We start from the raw sequence: 18214 nt of genomic DNA on the forward strand, positions 1-18214 counted from the left end.
AAAAAAAAAAAAAAATCTTAAAACATTGTACCTATGTATAATGGGAGGTACTCAAACACCTACAATTTGATTTATCAGAGAAACAGCAAAATAATGATCACATTTGAAGTCATAAATGATGGTCATTAACTTATTACAATAAAGATGTTATTGATGATGAATCAGGGCGTTTTACGACAGTAGATAATGCAAGACTGATAAAAAAACTGAAGATTTTTTATTCTTAGAGAAATTAGGTACCTACCTAATTGACAATAATGTCGTATCTAAAATTTTGTAGAGTTGGTCACAAAAACATACAAAGAGCTCATTTTTATGGTAAATAGTTATTTTGTTTAAAGGCTTCGTTTGGGATTATTGTTGGTTTTAATTTCCCTGAGCTCTTCGGGAAACAATGTCCACGAGTTATTTAGTAAATAGTAAAACTTTGAGATAATTGGCATCTCTACTAATACATAGGTAATCAATTTTTTCCAAATAAATTAGTTTCGTTGCAAAGTAAAAACTACAAATTACCAACTTTAGACTGATTATTACACTTTTTATTTCAGTAAAATAAAGAATAAGTCATTTTGTATATTTGTTTACATATAGGTACATATTTTAATCAATTTTTACGTAAATTGTCATTAGTAAATTTGGGGTTCCATTATCATTTGATGATAAAACTCCTCCACAAATCAATGATCTTAATCAATACAATAATTATAGAAATAATTGTTCGCCTTTTGGATGTAAACCGCGGGCACTTCATTATTAAAGGTAATAGAAAGTAAAAGTCAGACGTATCCACGCCACCGCCAGAAGACAGAAGTCAATTCTGGAGCACACGATTCATTCGGAGGGACAGAGGGTTCTCAAAAGATTACATCATTATCTCAAGACTCAATATAATATGTTTTCCAATATCCGTTACATTGTATTGCTGACTTCTGATGAAAGATCGATACGTCAGGTGGGACGGTGCGAGGGTGAAGGGTCCCTTTCCATGTCTTGAAAAGTACTGTTTGATTTCGGTACCCCAATAGGTCCTCTTCAGTTCTTAATATTGTGATTATTTTTGGTTTGTCATATTTAGGTCTTTCAACAATACGCGATGGACTAACTACTCTTCTTCTTCTTCTTCTTCTTCTTCTTCTTCTTCTTCTTCTTCTTCTTCTTCTTATTATTATTAAACCATTAGATCAAACTTTATTTACAAAATAAATATGTATATGTATACAAATGGTAACGAAATTTATAGGTACAAAATAAAGTTTGTCTTCTTCAAAACTTGGCCTGACCATAAAGTTTCACTGTGGTACATTGTTGTTGTCGTCTGCTTCGTATGTTCATATTTACAGAATCATGGGTGTATTTATTCTCTCCTCCAGTTTAAGTTTTCATTCTGTTTCGCTATTTGAACATAGGTGTTCCTTATTTTCCAAGTATTGAAAAAGTCCTTTTTAGATCAAACTTTATTTACAAAATAAATATATGTATACAAATGGTAACGAAATTTATAGGTACAAAATAAAGTTTGTCTTCTTCAAAACTTGGCCTGACCATAAGGTTTCACTCTGGTACATTGTTGTTGTCGTCTGCTTCGTATGTTCATATTTACAGAATCATGGGTGTATTTTTTCTCTCCTCCAGTTTAAGTTTTCATTCTGTTTCGCTATTTGAACATAGGTGTTCCTTATTTTCCAAGTATTGAAAAAGTCCTTTTTAACTTTGAGCTAAATCCCCTTTAGTTCCATTTTCTAATTTTGAAGTCTTCGCCAATCTCTAGCACGCAAAATACCTACGTAGGATTTTGCCAAACAGTGGACTCAACATTTGAAGAGGTCTAACACCTACAAGTACAACCTCATGACCCTCATGTTACATTTTACGTTAGGGATTATTTATCTAATAGGAAATCTCATTAACTTTCGATTTTTTCACCTTTTTTTATCTATATTTTTGAACAAAAAAGAACACAATAGGTAAACGGTTTAATAGAGAAAAACAGTTGTTCAACAGTTACACAATATTTTCACCTATACGTTATCCAGATGGATATGGCAGCAATGAGTCATCAACCCAAAATGAAAGAACCAATCAGAATGCGAGAATTCCTTGCATTGTTGCAATTAAGGTAAAGGTCTATTTTTATAAACTCTCTCTTTTAAAAAGTAAAGGTAGCTTCGATCTGTAACCTTTTTTTACAAGAGGTTGAATCACTGTGCAATGTGGGAGGAAGCACTGTGCAATGTACCTTCCTCTTTTAAAGATTTTCTACCGTTGCACCTTTGACATGTTTGGCAACGTAGCCTACTTTTGTAATGACTCCTTGCAAACAGTTACACAATATTTTCACCTAGACCTACATTTAGGTAACCGGTGGAAAAAGGTTACAAAATGAAAACAAAAGTCTTTTGAAACCAAAATGTATTTGGATATTTATTAATTTTTTACTCTCTCAAAAGTTGGAATTTGAAGAGTAATCTAGATTTTGGTGATCCTTTAAATAAATTGTTGGTGATAAATTGCCCTTAGATTATACAAAGTGCTATACAAAGTTATCCATCTTTAACTAGGTACTCAAGTTATACAATGGAGATCTTGCTTTGTGCGATGTCAAATAATGTAAAACCTCCATCTCGTGGTCCATATTTGTATGATTGTATGCAACTGAAATCAAAGAAGAAAATATGTAACAAATCAACAATATATCATTGAAACTGGTCTTCATCTAAAACAAAGTACTTTCTCGCGCATATTTACCATTTACTGAAAAACTGCCAAGCTTTTGATCATTTTTCTGAACCACTTCCCGGAAACATTGTGCGACACAAATCTCAACTACGCAACGCGCGAACGCGCATCCATTTATTGTTGTGTAATATTTGGTAATATTTACCAAAAGAAACCTTTTTCTGATGATTTATAGATAAAAATTGACTTCGAGCCACGCGCCAGCCGGTGCTCGAGAAGAAATTGTATAACGGGGCACGTGATCGCACCCTGTGGAACAATAAACTAGATGATTTTACGCAAGAACCCAGCACACTATTGAATGCACAGGTAAAGTCTAGAGTAGACATGGTAGAAGGGATATTCACTGATGTGTATCTAAACATAAGAGGTAAGAGGAGATCTACAATGAGATCTAGCGCGTCTGATGCTGTTGCGTGCCAGTAGCACCCGCCGTATTCCGGTCATCCGGTGTAACAATAAAACCAATATCAAATGTAGAGGTAAAAGTGAAAATAATGGAAGATGAATTTGAAATAGGCAAAGATTCCGCAAGTTCATTATAGACCTAAGGTCTTGGACCGCAAATGCTGGTGTACTGGCAGAGTGGTTTATATTTGTTTATGATTGTGTAAAGCCCACATTGAAGGTGACTTTCAGGTGGAAATTAGAAAAATAAATTATTAAATCAATAAAGTGGTAGAAGGACAGGCAAATCAGGGGATTGTTGTAATTATACATGGTAAGATGCTTGACGAAGCAGTCAATTTGTGATATAGGTACCTACGCAGTTTCAAGGGTAGGTACAACATAACACACCATTTTATCACCACATTCCTAAAATGTTCTGGTTGTAGAAATAAAATAAATTTCGTGTAAGTACCCTTAGCAGCAAATCAAGCGGAAACGGATATACCTACCTAAAGACAACGTCACCTAGCTAGGATACCAATAAATGTTGGAGAACCAAGAACATACCAAAGTAATGTTTTGTGCTGTATTTAACAAGTTTTTTTCTTTGAAGGGCGGCCGAGGTCACTTGACTTTTTTTTTACTTTCCTTTTCCCAATATTACATAGGCATAGGGACTTCTGGCATCTCCACCAATATCTAACAAATACTATTGAAGTTCTGACCTCTCCACCAATATCTAACAAATACTATGGGAGTTCTCTCGTCTCCACCAATATCTAACAAATACTATGGGAGTTCTGGATCTCCACCAATATCTAACAAATACTATGGGAGTTCTGGATCTCCACCAATATCTAACAAATACTATGGGAGTTCTGGCATCTCCACCAATATCTAATAAATACCATGGGAGTTCTGGCATCTCCACCAATATAGTTATAGTAATGTCTGAGAGCTGTAATTTCCCAGAAGGCTCAGAAGATGAAGTTCCGTGAGGACAACATTACTGAGGACTGAGGAAATGGGTTACTCGAGCTGTGTGGTCAAATGAAAAAAGGTTGACGAGAAATACTACTTACCTGTTTCAATATATTTTTTTTTTTAAAGAAACATGAAATATTAAAAAAAAAAAAAAAAAATATTGGTCTGGGCGATGATGCACATGAATAAGTACCTACCTACATAAGTTGAAAATTAAAGAATTAAAGGTGCGTTGTTGGTAAGGAATTATGGATCTTTGCAGTATTATTATGATGTAGTAATACCAGGAGATCTGATGGAATTGATTGTCTGGTAGTCAGTTTGTTATTTGCATGAATAAGTACCTACATAAGTTGAAAATTGAAGAATTAAAGGTGCGTTGTTGGTATGGAATTATGGATCTTTGCAGTATTATTATGATGTAGTAATACCAGGAGATCTGATGGAATTGATTGTCTGGTAGTCAGTTTGTTATTTCTTTAGCATTACCCAGGGTGGACCACGAGGAGGCGAAATAACGTCCCACTAGATTTGATTATTTTTAGTCCGTCCTTCCTTTATTATTACTAATAATCTTGACTTGGCGGGGCGGAGCGCTACCGCGCTCCTTAATAAAAGGTATAGTGGACGGACTATTGTATTCGCTTCGGTGTCGGTCTGTCCGTCAGTCTGTCTGTCTGTCCCCATAGAAGGACTTATAATATTATTATGAATGTAGTACAATTAGTCATACGATAAATAAATAAATAAATGGATCTTTGCGTTCTACGTGAACACTTTTTTCTTTAAATTAGAAAGTTTATGTAAAAGTGTTATAGCGGAACCAAAAAAACTGGTTTTTGCGGGATTTTTTTCACATTTTCTCACACAAATGAGCTCTGATCTCGAAATTTGTCGCGACGACAGACCACATGCGTCTAATGTGGCAGTTGTTTCATTGCTACGAAATAAAAACGGCGGTGAAACACTCATCTTTTAAAATCCAATCCCAAAGGTCTTTTTACCAGGAACACGAAAATGGTTAGACCGGTTTTAGCGTCATCTATGTTAAGCTACGCCGAGCAAGGCCAATAAATGGATGGGTGAATTGAACATTATATTGGGAATAAAGGGAGAACGGGCTCTAGTCTTGATTTTAAATCATTACATAAAAGTAAAATCAAAAAATCAAATCAAGAAAAATAATAAACTGAATATTAAACAAATTAGGTAGGTACATAGGTACTGATTTTCTCTAATCACTACGGGCTAAAAAATTCCCGGAGGGACGGACCCTGCTTGTTTAATATTATTATGAATGTAGTACAATTAGTCATACGATAAATAAATAAATAAATAAATAAATAAATGGATCTTTGCGTTCTACGTGAACACTTTTTTCTTTAAATTAGAAAGTTTATGTAAAAGTGTTATAGCGGATCTGACGTATTCACCAATAACTAAGAAAATAAACTATGGGAGTTTTGGCATCTCCACCAATATCTAACAAAAATAATATGGGAGTTCTGACATCTCAACCAATATCTATCAAATACCTACCTACTATGAGGGTTCTGGCATCTCCACCAATACCTATCAAAATAAATACTAATAGGAGAAATGAGATATAGCTTACTTACCTTGTGGTTTATGTACTTACCACTACATTATTCGTATTATTCGAATTTAACTTGAACTTTTTCGGCATTGTTTTGAAATACTCATTTAGGCACCAACGATGAAAGAAATATTTCAGCATTCAGTGAATTTCGAGCTTCATTCTGAATCACGTATCTTGCTTCACTTCATCCTGATAGAAGTCAGACAATGAACATTATTAATTATCAGCCAACAGACGCCACTCCAGTTCATTCAAACACAATAAATTGGGAACAAGTGCAAAAAAATCAATTAAATATTTTCACGAATCAAGGAGAAGAATTTCAGGTATAAAATTTCAAGTTGATTTTAACATTCAAGAAACGTGCTTCGCAAGTACAGAATTTTTTCATTCTTTTTTCTCCTTATCCCAGAGTCTTTTTTTTTCTCATTTCTTTTTCTGAAATCTGTCAGATATAATGAATTGACTTCGTAAGTTCTTTCAATCATAGCGAGTATGTATGAGTTGTACCGTAAATGTCTGATTTTCATCCTAACAGCATCTTTCCTGCTGCCATAAAAGTTTTCCCAGAAACCAAAGATTAGGTGTCCAATAACCTTCACCAGAAAGACATAATATGTAGATATTATTACATATATTATATGTAGCTCTTTCGATCTCATGAAATCCTAGTCTATCATATTAAATAGGTATTATAATCTTTCAAAAAGGTACCTATAATATCAACGTTTTTTTTTCTCTGAAATGGATAAATATAATTTCCTAGAACTCAGGTCTATTCCAATATTTCTAATCTTTTTAATACCTTTGCTTTCCCCGTCGTATACCCTGCAAAGTGTTGTATACCCAACTGTTTGCAGTTTCTAGTGCTGAATAAGGAGAAGGGTACCAGTTGCTCACAACGAACCAAGAACTCATTCATCTCTGCCCAATTCATTAAAGGTAACGCCAATCATGGCAAAACTCACGTAGAATTTCATTTATTGTTTTTTCGTCTTGAATTGTACAAGTAAAAAAACAACTACAAATTACATGAATAAAGTACAAATTTCTTTTATTGATACAAAAACAAATCTTTGGTTTAATTAGCTGTATAGCTGCAAAAGTAACGTGCGCAAAAAAATTACAGGGTGACTTAAAAGTAGGTACATTTTTCGACCATCTGGGAAATCAATGTCATTCCCAGTTTGAACAAAACATAACTTTGGGTACATCCAGTATAAACAAACCTATTTTTCTCGTTTGTTTAAAAATAAACTTAAAATTAATGACAAGAGTGCAGTGAATTTTTTAACTTGATAGGAACTCCATTGAGCTCAGCAGACAATTAAGGGAATGCAATACAATACTGTAACATTAATCTATACAGAGAGGAAACAAATGGCACTAAACCACACGAAAATGGAAAAGGGAAATCATGATAAAAAGAGAACTCATATTGCGAATTGAGGAAAAGGGGGAAAATATGAGTCGAGGAAATTGTGAGTGATATTTCAATATTGTTCTCCCTTCAAATGTTTAAATACGATATCCACCTAACAAAATAAACGAATAAATAACTCGTGTGATTTAGTGTGACAAGAAGAACCACCTTTGTACAACTTTAAACTTGAGGTAAACTAAAAACTACTCATTAACTTGATGTTTTCTTCAAAAAGAAGAAAAAAGTGTAATACATTAAGGGAGGCCTTCATTATAAATAAATAATAAAACTAGGTACATACTGTATAGTCTTTTAAAAATATCTTAAACGTGGACGGACTAGTTAGATTCAAAGAAGCATACACACATTTTACTTTTTTTGAGAACTGGAGTTTCCATTATGTATGCATTTGAGATGTGATAGATTCTGGAGTTTCAATCATGTATGCATTTGAGTTGTGATAGATTCTGGAGTTTCTATCATAGATGTACTGGATATATGATGTTGCTGTGCAGGGGATCCCGGATGTTGACTTTCCCGATGCCTCCTCAAATCAACTTTCCTTTGGAATGCTTTGTCGCAGAGTCCGCATGAGAATGGTTTGTAACCTGTGTGTTTCCTGAGATGTGTTATCAAGTTGGACGATTGACTAAATGCTTTGCCGCAGACGACACATTTGTGGGGCTTTTCACCTGAAATATACATTAAGAACATAAAATATTATTAAATGAAAAAAAAAAAAAAAAAAAAAAAAAAAAAAAAAAAAAAAAAAAAAAAAAAAAAAAACAAGAAAGAACAAGGAAAAATCACCTTTGGAAATCTGAACAAAAGTTCAAAGGATTCAACTGTATAATAATATCATAGTTTGGGCAATAATAGGGTGGGCTTTGAATGGTAAGTAGGTATTTCACACTTTGTCTATTTTCTGGGTGAGTTCAGAACTTGATAGCAGGCAGGTTTTCGAACTTTCAATATTTTTAAACTCTATGGGGAAAAGGAAATACTCAAAAATATTCCTAATTGTCATTTGCTAACATAAGTTAGTATCAAGTGGGCTTGCAGCTTGTAGTTTTGTATGTTTCGTGACAGACAACACAATCACAGACCATTCGCGTTCTTCATACATTATTAATTTCTGCCCTCAGTTCCAATTTCAAAAGTTCCAGCTATGTCATTAACTCCAGCTAGAACATTTTCGTTCTAATTATGGATTTTGTTCTCGTATTTGTTGTGTAGCGTCCTCTAACCAAAGTTGGGTTGATTGAAAATTAGTAGGTATAGATTTTGTGTCTATTTTGTCTCTTCTAATTAAATACGGAATTGTATCCATAATGATAATGATTGAAGTAATTATCACAAGGAAAAAAGTGATATTCAAAGGGGCTCTTTATAATATGATAGTCACTTTCTATTTTATTATTATTATCTACTACAGACTTTAGGTACCTAATCACTTTTCATTCTTTTTGAACGATATCTGAGGAATCATTATTTGAGCAATATTCGTAAGCTACTAAAACCAATACCTTAAGGTCCAAAGTATAGGCCAAATGTTAAGTTTTATGGGCCAAATGTTAAGTTTGGAAAACACAAAAGATTATTGTTGAGAATTTGTCTCGCCAAAATCAGACCCGAAGTACACCTATTAAAGTTTATAATTTTGTACACATTTCTATGGTATCGTCATTCAGTGGAGGAACAAAATTTACATTCTATTTTTTACTACTTGAGAGCTTCGCCATATATTTTTTTTCTTTCTAACTCTTTATGGTGTAATAATTATACAAGTTCAATTTATAAAAGATTAAAGCAGGCGAAAATGTCAATATTTATCTAAAAATACAATCTGATAATGTAGATTTCATTTTCCTTTTTCCCCTATGTATCTAACTACCTACGCGTCTGAAATCCTAATACATGACTAATGTTTCTCGCGTCTACCATTGTATATTGTAGACAAGGGAGGTGATTAGTGCAAATCATGGGAGGTAAATTGCACAGTAACAAGATGACCGATACACTTTCCCAGCTTTCTATTGAAGAAAGCAAAGTATGAACATTTGTTCGGATTCACTAAAACGGATTTCATAAACATGTTTCGTGCTTTCCAACATTACTTGGACGGCGAGAAATCTGTGACACAACTTAGATATTTTCAGTAGAGGATTTCAGCTTTTGTGTGTGTGGTAGTCACCAGAACTTACACTAGACGTGGCTAAGTAAATTTATGATGTTCAAGATCTGAGAGCACGACAGTGTGCCAGTAGGTCCATACAAAATTATGCTAAGATCCTAACCTACCAAGAACCAACTTATAGTACATTGTTGATTTTCGATACTCCAAAAAACAAATCTTTATAAAGGTGTTGGATGGTTCTTTGGATTTACTCTCAGACTCTATGTAGGTACCTATTGAAAAGTTTTATTGTAAGGGAAAAGCGGAGTGAAATACGGAATCTCTTTTAGATTTTAGAATCCAGAAGCTATACGAATAGAGGTAAATCAATTGGGGAGGAAGGTCACAACTATGTATAAAATTATTTACGGAGAGATTTAAGCCATAAAATATGAGAACATGGCATTCCAAAAGAATAAATTTTCAACTTGCCCGGGAATCGGATAGATTAGAAACTGAATGAGCGAACTTACCGGTATGAATATAGGTGTGTTTCTTCATGTCTGACTTCTGATGGAATCGTTTGCCACAATATTGACAAGGATAAGGTCTGGTGTCAGAATGAATGAGGAGATGAGTGGAGAGCGTGGAAGATCTCTTGAATGTTTTGCCACACTGTTTACACTGAAATCGAAGAAAATGTTCGTAAAAATTCAATTCAATTAAAAATTGATTTTTTATAAATTAAAAAAAATACTTCTAAACGCTATAAAGTATAGAGTGTGCTTTTCTCCTTTCTCATTTTTTTTTGTCTTTGTGACACGACGTGTTGAGATGGGTTAATTAATTTAGTCCGGTTCCCAATTTATCACTGAAGCCAAGCGAGTTAATCGTGGCTGAGATACCTTTTGGAATTTTTGGAGACGTTGTGGGATGATTGGAGTTTTTACATCTCCACTAATTTAAATTAATACGAGGGTTTTGGCATCTCCACTAATTGAAATGAATATGGGAGTTTCGACATCTCCACCAATATTGAAATGAATGTGTATGGGAGATTTGTCATCTCCACTAATTTTGTATGGTTTTGGTGCTAACTTTTTTGACGAAACAGTTGATTGATCAGTTTACATGGAAATTCTAATAAAATTATAAACAACTAAAACAACATCGAAAAACTTACCTCAAAGGTTCTTTCACTAGAACTAGAAGCACTAGGGTTATGTACAGATTTGTAAGGTGAGGTTGATTCTTCTTTTTCACATAGACTACCGGGGGACCAAATTTCTAATTGTCGTTTGATTGGTTTCGTGCATAAATCTAAAGGAGCTTCATCATCTGAAAATCAAAAGAGAATAATATCAGTTAAAAAAGGTTTAAATTATTGTGAGTTTACTTATTTACAAGTAGATAATGATACCTGAGGTTACGAGAGGAAATTCGAGCACTTTATTGGAGTATAATCCTTATTTATGTAAATAAAGGCAAAATAAAAGGTAAATTTATTGAAGTTCAAATACTGAAAAGGTCCCTTTTTTGCTGGCAGTTCTAATAAAGTCTCGTTTATTGATAGAATATTGGTGGATGTCCACTAAAAGATGCTTACCTGTGCTAGGTAATTCTTCGATTTGATCAGTTAAAAAAGGTTTAAATTATTGTGAGTTTACTTATTTACATGTAGATAATGATACCTGAGGTTACGAGAGGAAATTCGAGCACTTTATTGGAGAATAATTCTTATTTATGTAAATAAAGGCAAAATAAAAGGTAAATTTATTGAAGTTCAAATACTGAAAAGAGTCCCTTTTTGCTAGCAGTTCTAATAAAGTCTCGTTTATTGATAGAATATTGGTGGATGTCCACTAAAAGATGCTTACCTGTGCTAGGTAATTCTTCGATTTTCGCCTTCTCCGGAGTAATTCCTACGTCGGAACCGGCCCGGTCGGGAGATAAGTCTTCTAAATTTCTATAACTAGGACTATTATTGTTGTTGTTTAACACATAGGAGTAGGCGGGTAGGAAGAAGCCATGCAAGGCGGCAGGAGGCCAAATGTAAGGCACAGGTAACACGGGAGAACTATTGTACATGAACGATCGGGAGTCTGAAATGGGGAGGAAAAGGCCATTATTGTTAATTTTCAAATTGTTATTTCTCAATTTAATTTGTTATTTATAAATTCCATGTACACAAGTAAAAAGCATTACAAAGGACGAAATAATTGCCTAGGGAAATCTGTTGGTATTGCTACTATTCAACTTTGGTAAGATGGGAGTTTTGACATAAGTATAAGTAGGGCTTTATTTAGACTCTCAGCTTAGAACAAGTTCAACAGTTTAATAGAGCACCTCTTTATTGATATAATTTTGGACATCTCAACTAATAATTGAAATGAATATATGAGTTTTGACATCTCCACTAATAATTGAAATGAATATGGGAGTTTTGACATCTCCACTAATTGACACTTCAAAGGAACTTCCTATATCCCAGATGAGGAGACTGGGTGCTGTCTCACGAACTTTCGAGAATTTATTATACCCATTTCTTTACTTATCAATTAACTTACCTTTAGTTGTTGGTTCCCCATTTTGGACTAGAGAGAAAGCGCTGCGTCTTGACCAGGGAGACGGCGTGACGGTCATGGCTGATTCGGTAGGTGGGGGCGAACTATTTTGAAGCGCTTGTATTAGGAACGACCTTGGCATTACTTCTGGAACAGACGAGATCGACAAAATGGTAAGTATGACTTCTTTCAAGAGGATAAATACGATATCTTTCACAAGGGTAAGAATGGCATCAGCAAATGGTGATAGCAAGTTGAAAATACTAGTTCCTAAGGGTTCACTAAAGATAAGTAACTTTGAGAATGGAGGTTAACATTAGCAGTTTTTCAGTGAAAGACATCTTTCTAAATTTAGTCATCGTGTTGTCTTGTTGAGTCAGATCATAATTGAGGTTTATTTTGTTCCTATTCTTCGGCATCTGATGAAAGACATATTACGGAATGGGCATGCTACGACACAGGTGACTAGCCTAATATAGGTAGCTGCTACTTTATCACTGAGAATGAGAATATTAAAAACATTGAATAAATGGATCTACATTTTATCACTTGATACAGGATAAACTCATACACGTGTTAGAAATCAAGGTGCTAATAATGTGCAGATATTTCATAGTTATACCTACCTCTAATTTAAAAAGTTTGAGAGCACGAAGTGTTCAGCAACTAAAAAGTAAAAAACTGAGAGAGAACTTTATCTACGTCTCACTTAATTTGGATATTTGGTCAGTGCTTTCCTTATTTGTTTACGAAAACGGTTGGAAGAAGGTAACAAGACACGAAGAAAGTTATAACGTTTAATCTGACGGCTCTGACTCATTTTTTCGTGTTTTCATGATATACATACATACATAGGTAGGAAGGTAAACCTAGAATCAATTTGTGAGTGAATATGACAAGTTAAAAGATTAAAAAACAATAGTAAAAAAAAGTAGTCATACCTACCACTTATGATCTATCCAGATGGATATGGCAGCAATGAGTCATCAACCCAAAATGAAAGAACCAATCAGAATGCGAGAATTCCTTGCATTGTTGCAATTAAGGTAAAGGTCTATTTTTATAAACTCTCTCTTTTAAAAAGCAGAGGTAGCCTTTTTTTTAATCTGTAACCTTTTTTTTTTGAGGGTCAAGTCCAAGAGGTTGAATTCTGGAACAGTTAAAGATGGTATCTATTTTTAGTACTCCGCATCTGGTACTTATTATGCAATTTGGTATGTTTGTGATCATTCATTTTGTTTAATTTTGTATTTTGTATTTTTTTTTTTTTTTTTTAAATCTGTAATTTTTGTATGTTTCACCATTTTGAGGTCCGTGTCTAACACCACTCCCAAATACTTTGCTGATGGACTGGATGTGACTATCATGTTTTCTACCACCACCGATATCTCTTTACAGGCTCTCTTACTGGCTAACAACACGACCTCCGTCTTCTCTGGGGCAACGCACAACTTATGATCTTTCATCCACTTCACTACGCTCGCTATGGCCGCATTCATCACGGTTTCCAATTCCTCTTTGCTCTTTCCTGATGTCACGATGGCAAGGTCGTCTGCGTAGGCTACGGCCATAGTGTTTGGCGGCAGCCCTAGTCTCAGGACCGTGTCATAGTACACATTCCAAACCAGGGGCCCTATTAGGGACCCCTGGGGCACCCCACAAGTTAGCGCCATTTTGTTGTCACCGTCTACCTTCAATTCTCTGTCCTGGAAGTAACTACCCAGAATTTTGATAAGATAACTGGAGATGTTCCTATTCTTAAGTTCATCCATTATACCCCTCCAGGGCATTGAATTAAAGGCATTTCGGACATCAAGTAGCGATATTCCACATAGTTTTCCTTTCCTCTTTGCCTCCTTCCCCACTTCCATCACTCTCCTGATGGCGTCGACCGTAGACCGGCCCTCCCTGAAACCGTACTGTTCCGGTGAAAGATCTCCTTTTTCTTTAATCTCCTGAGATAACCTTGTCCTTAACAAATACTCCATCACCTTTCCGAGTGTGTCCAGAAGGCATATAGGACGATATGTCATTTTTCCTTCGGCATCCCTTTTCCCCTTCTCAATCAGCACCAAATCCGCTCTTTTCCAGATTTCGGGGAAAGTTCCTGTAACAAGGAGTGAGTTGAATAGTTTTTGACAATACTTTGGGGCGGCCTCGCAAAAGGATCTCACTACCTCTGAAATAAGTCCGTCAGGTCCAGGTGATTTCTTAGGGCGCACATTGTAAAAGGCATCTCCTATTTCCTCCAGCATTTTTTTATTCCAACTGTATACAGGTCTGTGTCGCGTTTCGGTCAAAGACCTCCACCGAATAAATCCTCATCAATCCTCCTTCTGATTAGTTATGCGTCGGAAAATATTTGTTAAAAAATGTTCAAATGAGTAATTTGTAGCGACAGAAAAACATGTGGAAACCAAGGATAGCGCTAGTGACATGCAAACTTCTAATCATTAACGAGGTTTGTATCTATTTCTATAATATCTATTTCATAGGTGGCTTCATTAACTGTTAATATATGACGCGTGAGTGCCACACACACTCAGACTGAAATTTGTCAATATTTTTTTACCATTCATAATTCATAACGTTAAGGCTTTAATAAGTGCCAACACATTGTGGCATTATAAACCCGAATACCAAATGGAACACTGAAGTTAAGCAACATCTAGCGGTGTATGTAACTGATTGTCAGGAGCTACTAACTTCTACCAGTGCTTACCCTCATATTGGTCTAGTCTCTGTTTTCTAGAAAGAACTTTGCACTCCGCAAAAGTTAGGAAGTCATATTAAAAGGACAGAAATCTTTCAAAAATATTGCATAACCATTACAACAGTTGCTGTGACGTCAAAACATTGCGGAATGTTTATAACTTCTACCAGTGCTTACGCTCATATTGGTCTAGTCTCTGTTTTCTAGAAAGAACTTTGCACTCCGCAAAAGTTATGAAGTCATATTAAAAGGACAGAAATCTTTCAAAAATATTGCATAACCATTACAACAGTTGCTGTGACGTCAAAACATTGCGGAATGTTTGTTAATCCCTGTTAAACCAACAGTTAAACCAACAGTTCTTTAATAAATTTATCCATAATTTTGAACTTATTTATTCAAAATTTTTACTTATTAAAACAAAACTATGTACCTACAAACTACCCATCAGAAATGTTTAAAATAATAACATTGTAGATACATACCTACTACTTCAAGCGAGGCATTTATCGATAGTGACTGATATTTGCTTAGAATTCGAAAATTTAGCATTTCCCTGTATCACCAAAGTATTGGAAAGTACGAGTATTTACAATCCCTCCAAATCTAATTCGTCCAAATTTTTTTCCCCCATTTTCTATTGAACTAGTAAGATACTTTTCCATACTTTGGTGATATAGGCATAGGAGTTGCTCGCTTTTTCGGGGTGCACTCAGTCTCCCGAAGACAGTTGATGAGTTGATTTACTCCAGCGAAATGGCCAGGTGGGTATAACCTCGATTAGCATAAAATGCATCATAGCGCGAACCGCGAAAGTTTGGTCAACAGTTGAACAATTTCAGACGTTTGCAATGACTGATGGAATGGATTTTGATTCATCATCATGATTATTATCCATTATTTTCATGACAACCAAGTGATGATAGCTGAGTCATTAGTAGATAGCAAAATTAGAAAACCTTTTCCCCTTGTTTTTTGCTCGCATTTTTACTTTCTATCTATGTAGTTGAAGAGCTGTTAGATATTTTTGAAGTTAGTGGTCAAAAGTTGACTTTGTCATAGAGTAAATAAAAAGACAATATTTCACCATTGCTGACCATTTTATATTCATTAATCTTTGATCTTTCAATTAAAAAAAAAAAAAAATCTTAAAACATTGTACCTATGTATAATGGGAGGTACTCAAACACCTACAATTTGATTTATCAGAGAAACAGCAAAATAATGATCACATTTGAAGTCATAAATGATGGTCATTAACTTATTACAATAAAGATGTTATTGATGATGAATCAGGGCGTTTTACGACAGTAGATAATGCAAGACTGATAAAAAAACTGAAGATTTTTTATTCTTAGAGAAATTAGGTACCTACCTAATTGACAATAATGTCGTATCTAAAATTTTGTAGAGTTGGTCACAAAAACATACAAAGAGCTCATTTTTATGGTAAATAATTATTTTGTTTAAAGGCTTCGTTTGGGATTATTGTTGGTTTTAATTTCCTTGAGCTCTTCGGGAAACAATGTCCACGAGTTATTTAGTAAATAGTAAAACTTTGAGATAATTGGCATCTCTACTAATACATAGGTAATCAATTTTTTCCAAATAAATTAGTTTCGTTGCAAAGTAAAAACTACAAATTACCAACTTTAGACTGATTATTACACTTTTCAGTAAAATAAAGAATATTTCAGTAAAATAAAGAATAAGTCATTTTGTATATTTGTTTACATATAGGTACTGGTACATATTTTAATCAATTTTTACGTAAATTGTCATGAGTAAATTTGGGGTTCCATTATCATTTGATGATAAAACTCCTCCACAAATCAATGATCTTAATCAATACAATAATTATAGAAATAATTAATCTACAAGTAGGTACTTACGAAAACGATGTTTAGTGAATATCAAGATTTTTTGCTGATTTTCATTTTTCTCTGTTCTTCACGTCAATAATCCTTGTAAATTGCCAAATAATCCACAGTAAATTGGGCTCAAAGTATACGTAGATATCACAAACTTTAATAATAACAGATTATGAAATGTGTTTGAATAATCTAGCTACATGTCTAATAAAATAATAATCATAATATTTTGAGCACACAAATTGAAAAATACACTTTTTAATTTATGAAAAATATAGGTACTGATTATAGAAATTCTATTTTGCTAGGTAAAATAAGATATTTATTTTATTTAAAAAGCACACGTAAAAATAAAATATTCTTTAATATAAAAAATAGTATTTTTTACTTTCAAATTTCAAGTCATGTGTGACAAGCGATGTTATTTTCGTGGCAGTTAAGCCTTGACTAACTGTTATTAACTTTTCTGAACACATGAAATTCGACTATAGGTAACTGGTTTTACCTGTGATTATTCTACCTGAGGTTTGTTCCAATAGGTGTGTGCAGCAAAATCGTAATCAACCCCACGGAAAGAATATCACTGATTGGATGTATCTGAGAGCCAATCAGATTGCAGCATGGGGAACTGGTTCTGTTGCAAAATGAAGGACTGGTAAAACACATTGCTAATTGAAATGAATATGAGAGTTTTGACATCTCCACTAATTGACACTTCAAAGGAACTTCCTATATCCTAGATGAGAAGATTGGGTGCTGTCTCACGAACTTTCGAGAATTTATTATACCCATTTCTTTACTTATCAATTAACTTACCTTTAGTTGTTGGTTCCCCATTATAATCAACCCCACGGAAAGAATATTACTGATTGGATGTATCTGAGAGCCAATCAGATTGCAGCATGGGGAACTGGTTCTGTTGCAAAATGAAGGACTGGTAAAACACATTGCTCTTACAAATGTGTGTAGGATATTTATTTCATGAATATTGTTTCTTGGTTTAATCCCTGTTAAACCAACAGTTATTTAATAAATTTATCCATAATTTTGAACTTATTTATTCAAAATTTTTACTTATTAAAACAAAACTATGTACAAACTACCCATCAGAAATGTTTAAAATAATAATAATTGTAGATACATACCTACTACCGGTGTACTGGCAGAGTGGTTTATATTTGTTTATGATTGTGTAAAGCCCACATTGAAGGTGAATTTCAGGTGGAAATTGGAAAAATAAATTATTAAATCAATAAAGTGGTAGAAGGACAGGCAAATCAGGGGATTGTTGTAATTACACATGGTAAGATGCTTGACGAAGCAGTCAATTTGTGATATAGGTACCTACGCAGTTTCAAGGGTAGGTACAACATAACACACCATTTTTCAATGAAAGTTTCACTTTTCATTGACTCGTTACGAACAAGATATTATAAGCTGGATGGGTATGTTTAGAATTTTCAGCTTTTTTAAAATTTGACCCAGATTTTAAAGGTTTTTTGTTGTCGGGAAGCAGGTGCTGGATGCCTTAAAAAGATGAAGAGTGATGAAAGATGTTTTAGGATTTTTTTATAGAGGTTTTTAAACGTGTTGTTTTAAGGATTTTTTATGTTTCAAAGATTTATAGTTTTTTTCTTTTCAGCATCAGATGCACAGCAGTAACTTTTGAACTGATTATTTATATGGGTAGAACTTCAGAAGATACACATTTCAAGAAACCCAGGAAGAGACCTAAATTTTGTTTGAAACATCAAAAAGTGGAGGGCTTAAAACAGCGTTTACACTAAGGCCGATCGTACTCTAAACTCTCAAGA

At 34.1% G+C, this 18214-nt stretch overlaps 1 protein-coding gene and 1 long non-coding RNA gene across 3 annotated transcripts in view; both read right to left on the bottom strand.

The window, feature by feature from the left end:
• LOC113472199 overlaps positions 1 to 6701 on the bottom strand; it is a 12737-nt gene extending 6036 nt beyond the window's left edge. Inside the window, exons 1-2 of the long non-coding RNA XR_003394625.1 lie at positions 6519 to 6701; positions 5753 to 5902 (exon numbers count right to left, since the gene is read on the bottom strand). This is a non-coding gene — a long non-coding RNA (uncharacterized LOC113472199). The remainder of the gene's footprint in view (positions 1 to 5752; positions 5903 to 6518) is intronic.
• Positions 6702 to 6772: 71 nt separating this feature from the next.
• Positions 6773 to 16970, bottom strand: LOC103521873 (zinc finger protein sens-like). 2 transcript variants are annotated; one of them, XM_017449261.2, is made up of 6 exons: positions 16422 to 16970; positions 11820 to 11960; positions 11130 to 11354; positions 10436 to 10590; positions 9786 to 9936; positions 6773 to 7828 (listed from the first exon to the last, which is right to left on the bottom strand). In XM_017449261.2, the coding sequence occupies exons 2-6, from the start codon at positions 11956 to 11958 to the stop codon at positions 7575 to 7577; spliced, it is 924 nt and encodes a 307-aa protein (XP_017304750.2). In that variant the 5' UTR covers positions 11959 to 11960; positions 16422 to 16970; the 3' UTR covers positions 6773 to 7574. The 2 variants fall into 2 exon arrangements, with proteins under 2 accessions (XP_017304750.2, XP_026687380.1); XM_026831579.1 differs by having other exon boundaries at positions 11820 to 11963.
• Positions 16971 to 18214: the final 1244 nt, after the last annotated feature.

Source organism: Diaphorina citri, unplaced genomic scaffold (assembly GCF_000475195.1).
Source record: "Diaphorina citri unplaced genomic scaffold, Diaci psyllid genome assembly version 1.1 scaffold4, whole genome shotgun sequence".
NCBI lineage: Eukaryota > Metazoa > Arthropoda > Insecta > Hemiptera > Psyllidae > Diaphorina > Diaphorina citri.

Coding starts and splice junctions, on each gene's coding strand:
- LOC103521873 (XM_017449261.2), bottom strand. CDS start 11,958: ATGCCAAGGTCGTTCCTAATACAAGCGCTTCAAAATAGTTCGCCCCCA. Junction 10,591..11,129: donor CGAAGAATTACCTAGCACAG/GTAAGCATCTTT, acceptor TTTGATTTTCAG/ATGATGAAGCTCCTTTAGAT. Junction 9,937..10,435: donor CTAGTGAAAGAACCTTTGAG/GTAAGTTTTTCG, acceptor CTTCGATTTCAG/TGTAAACAGTGTGGCAAAAC.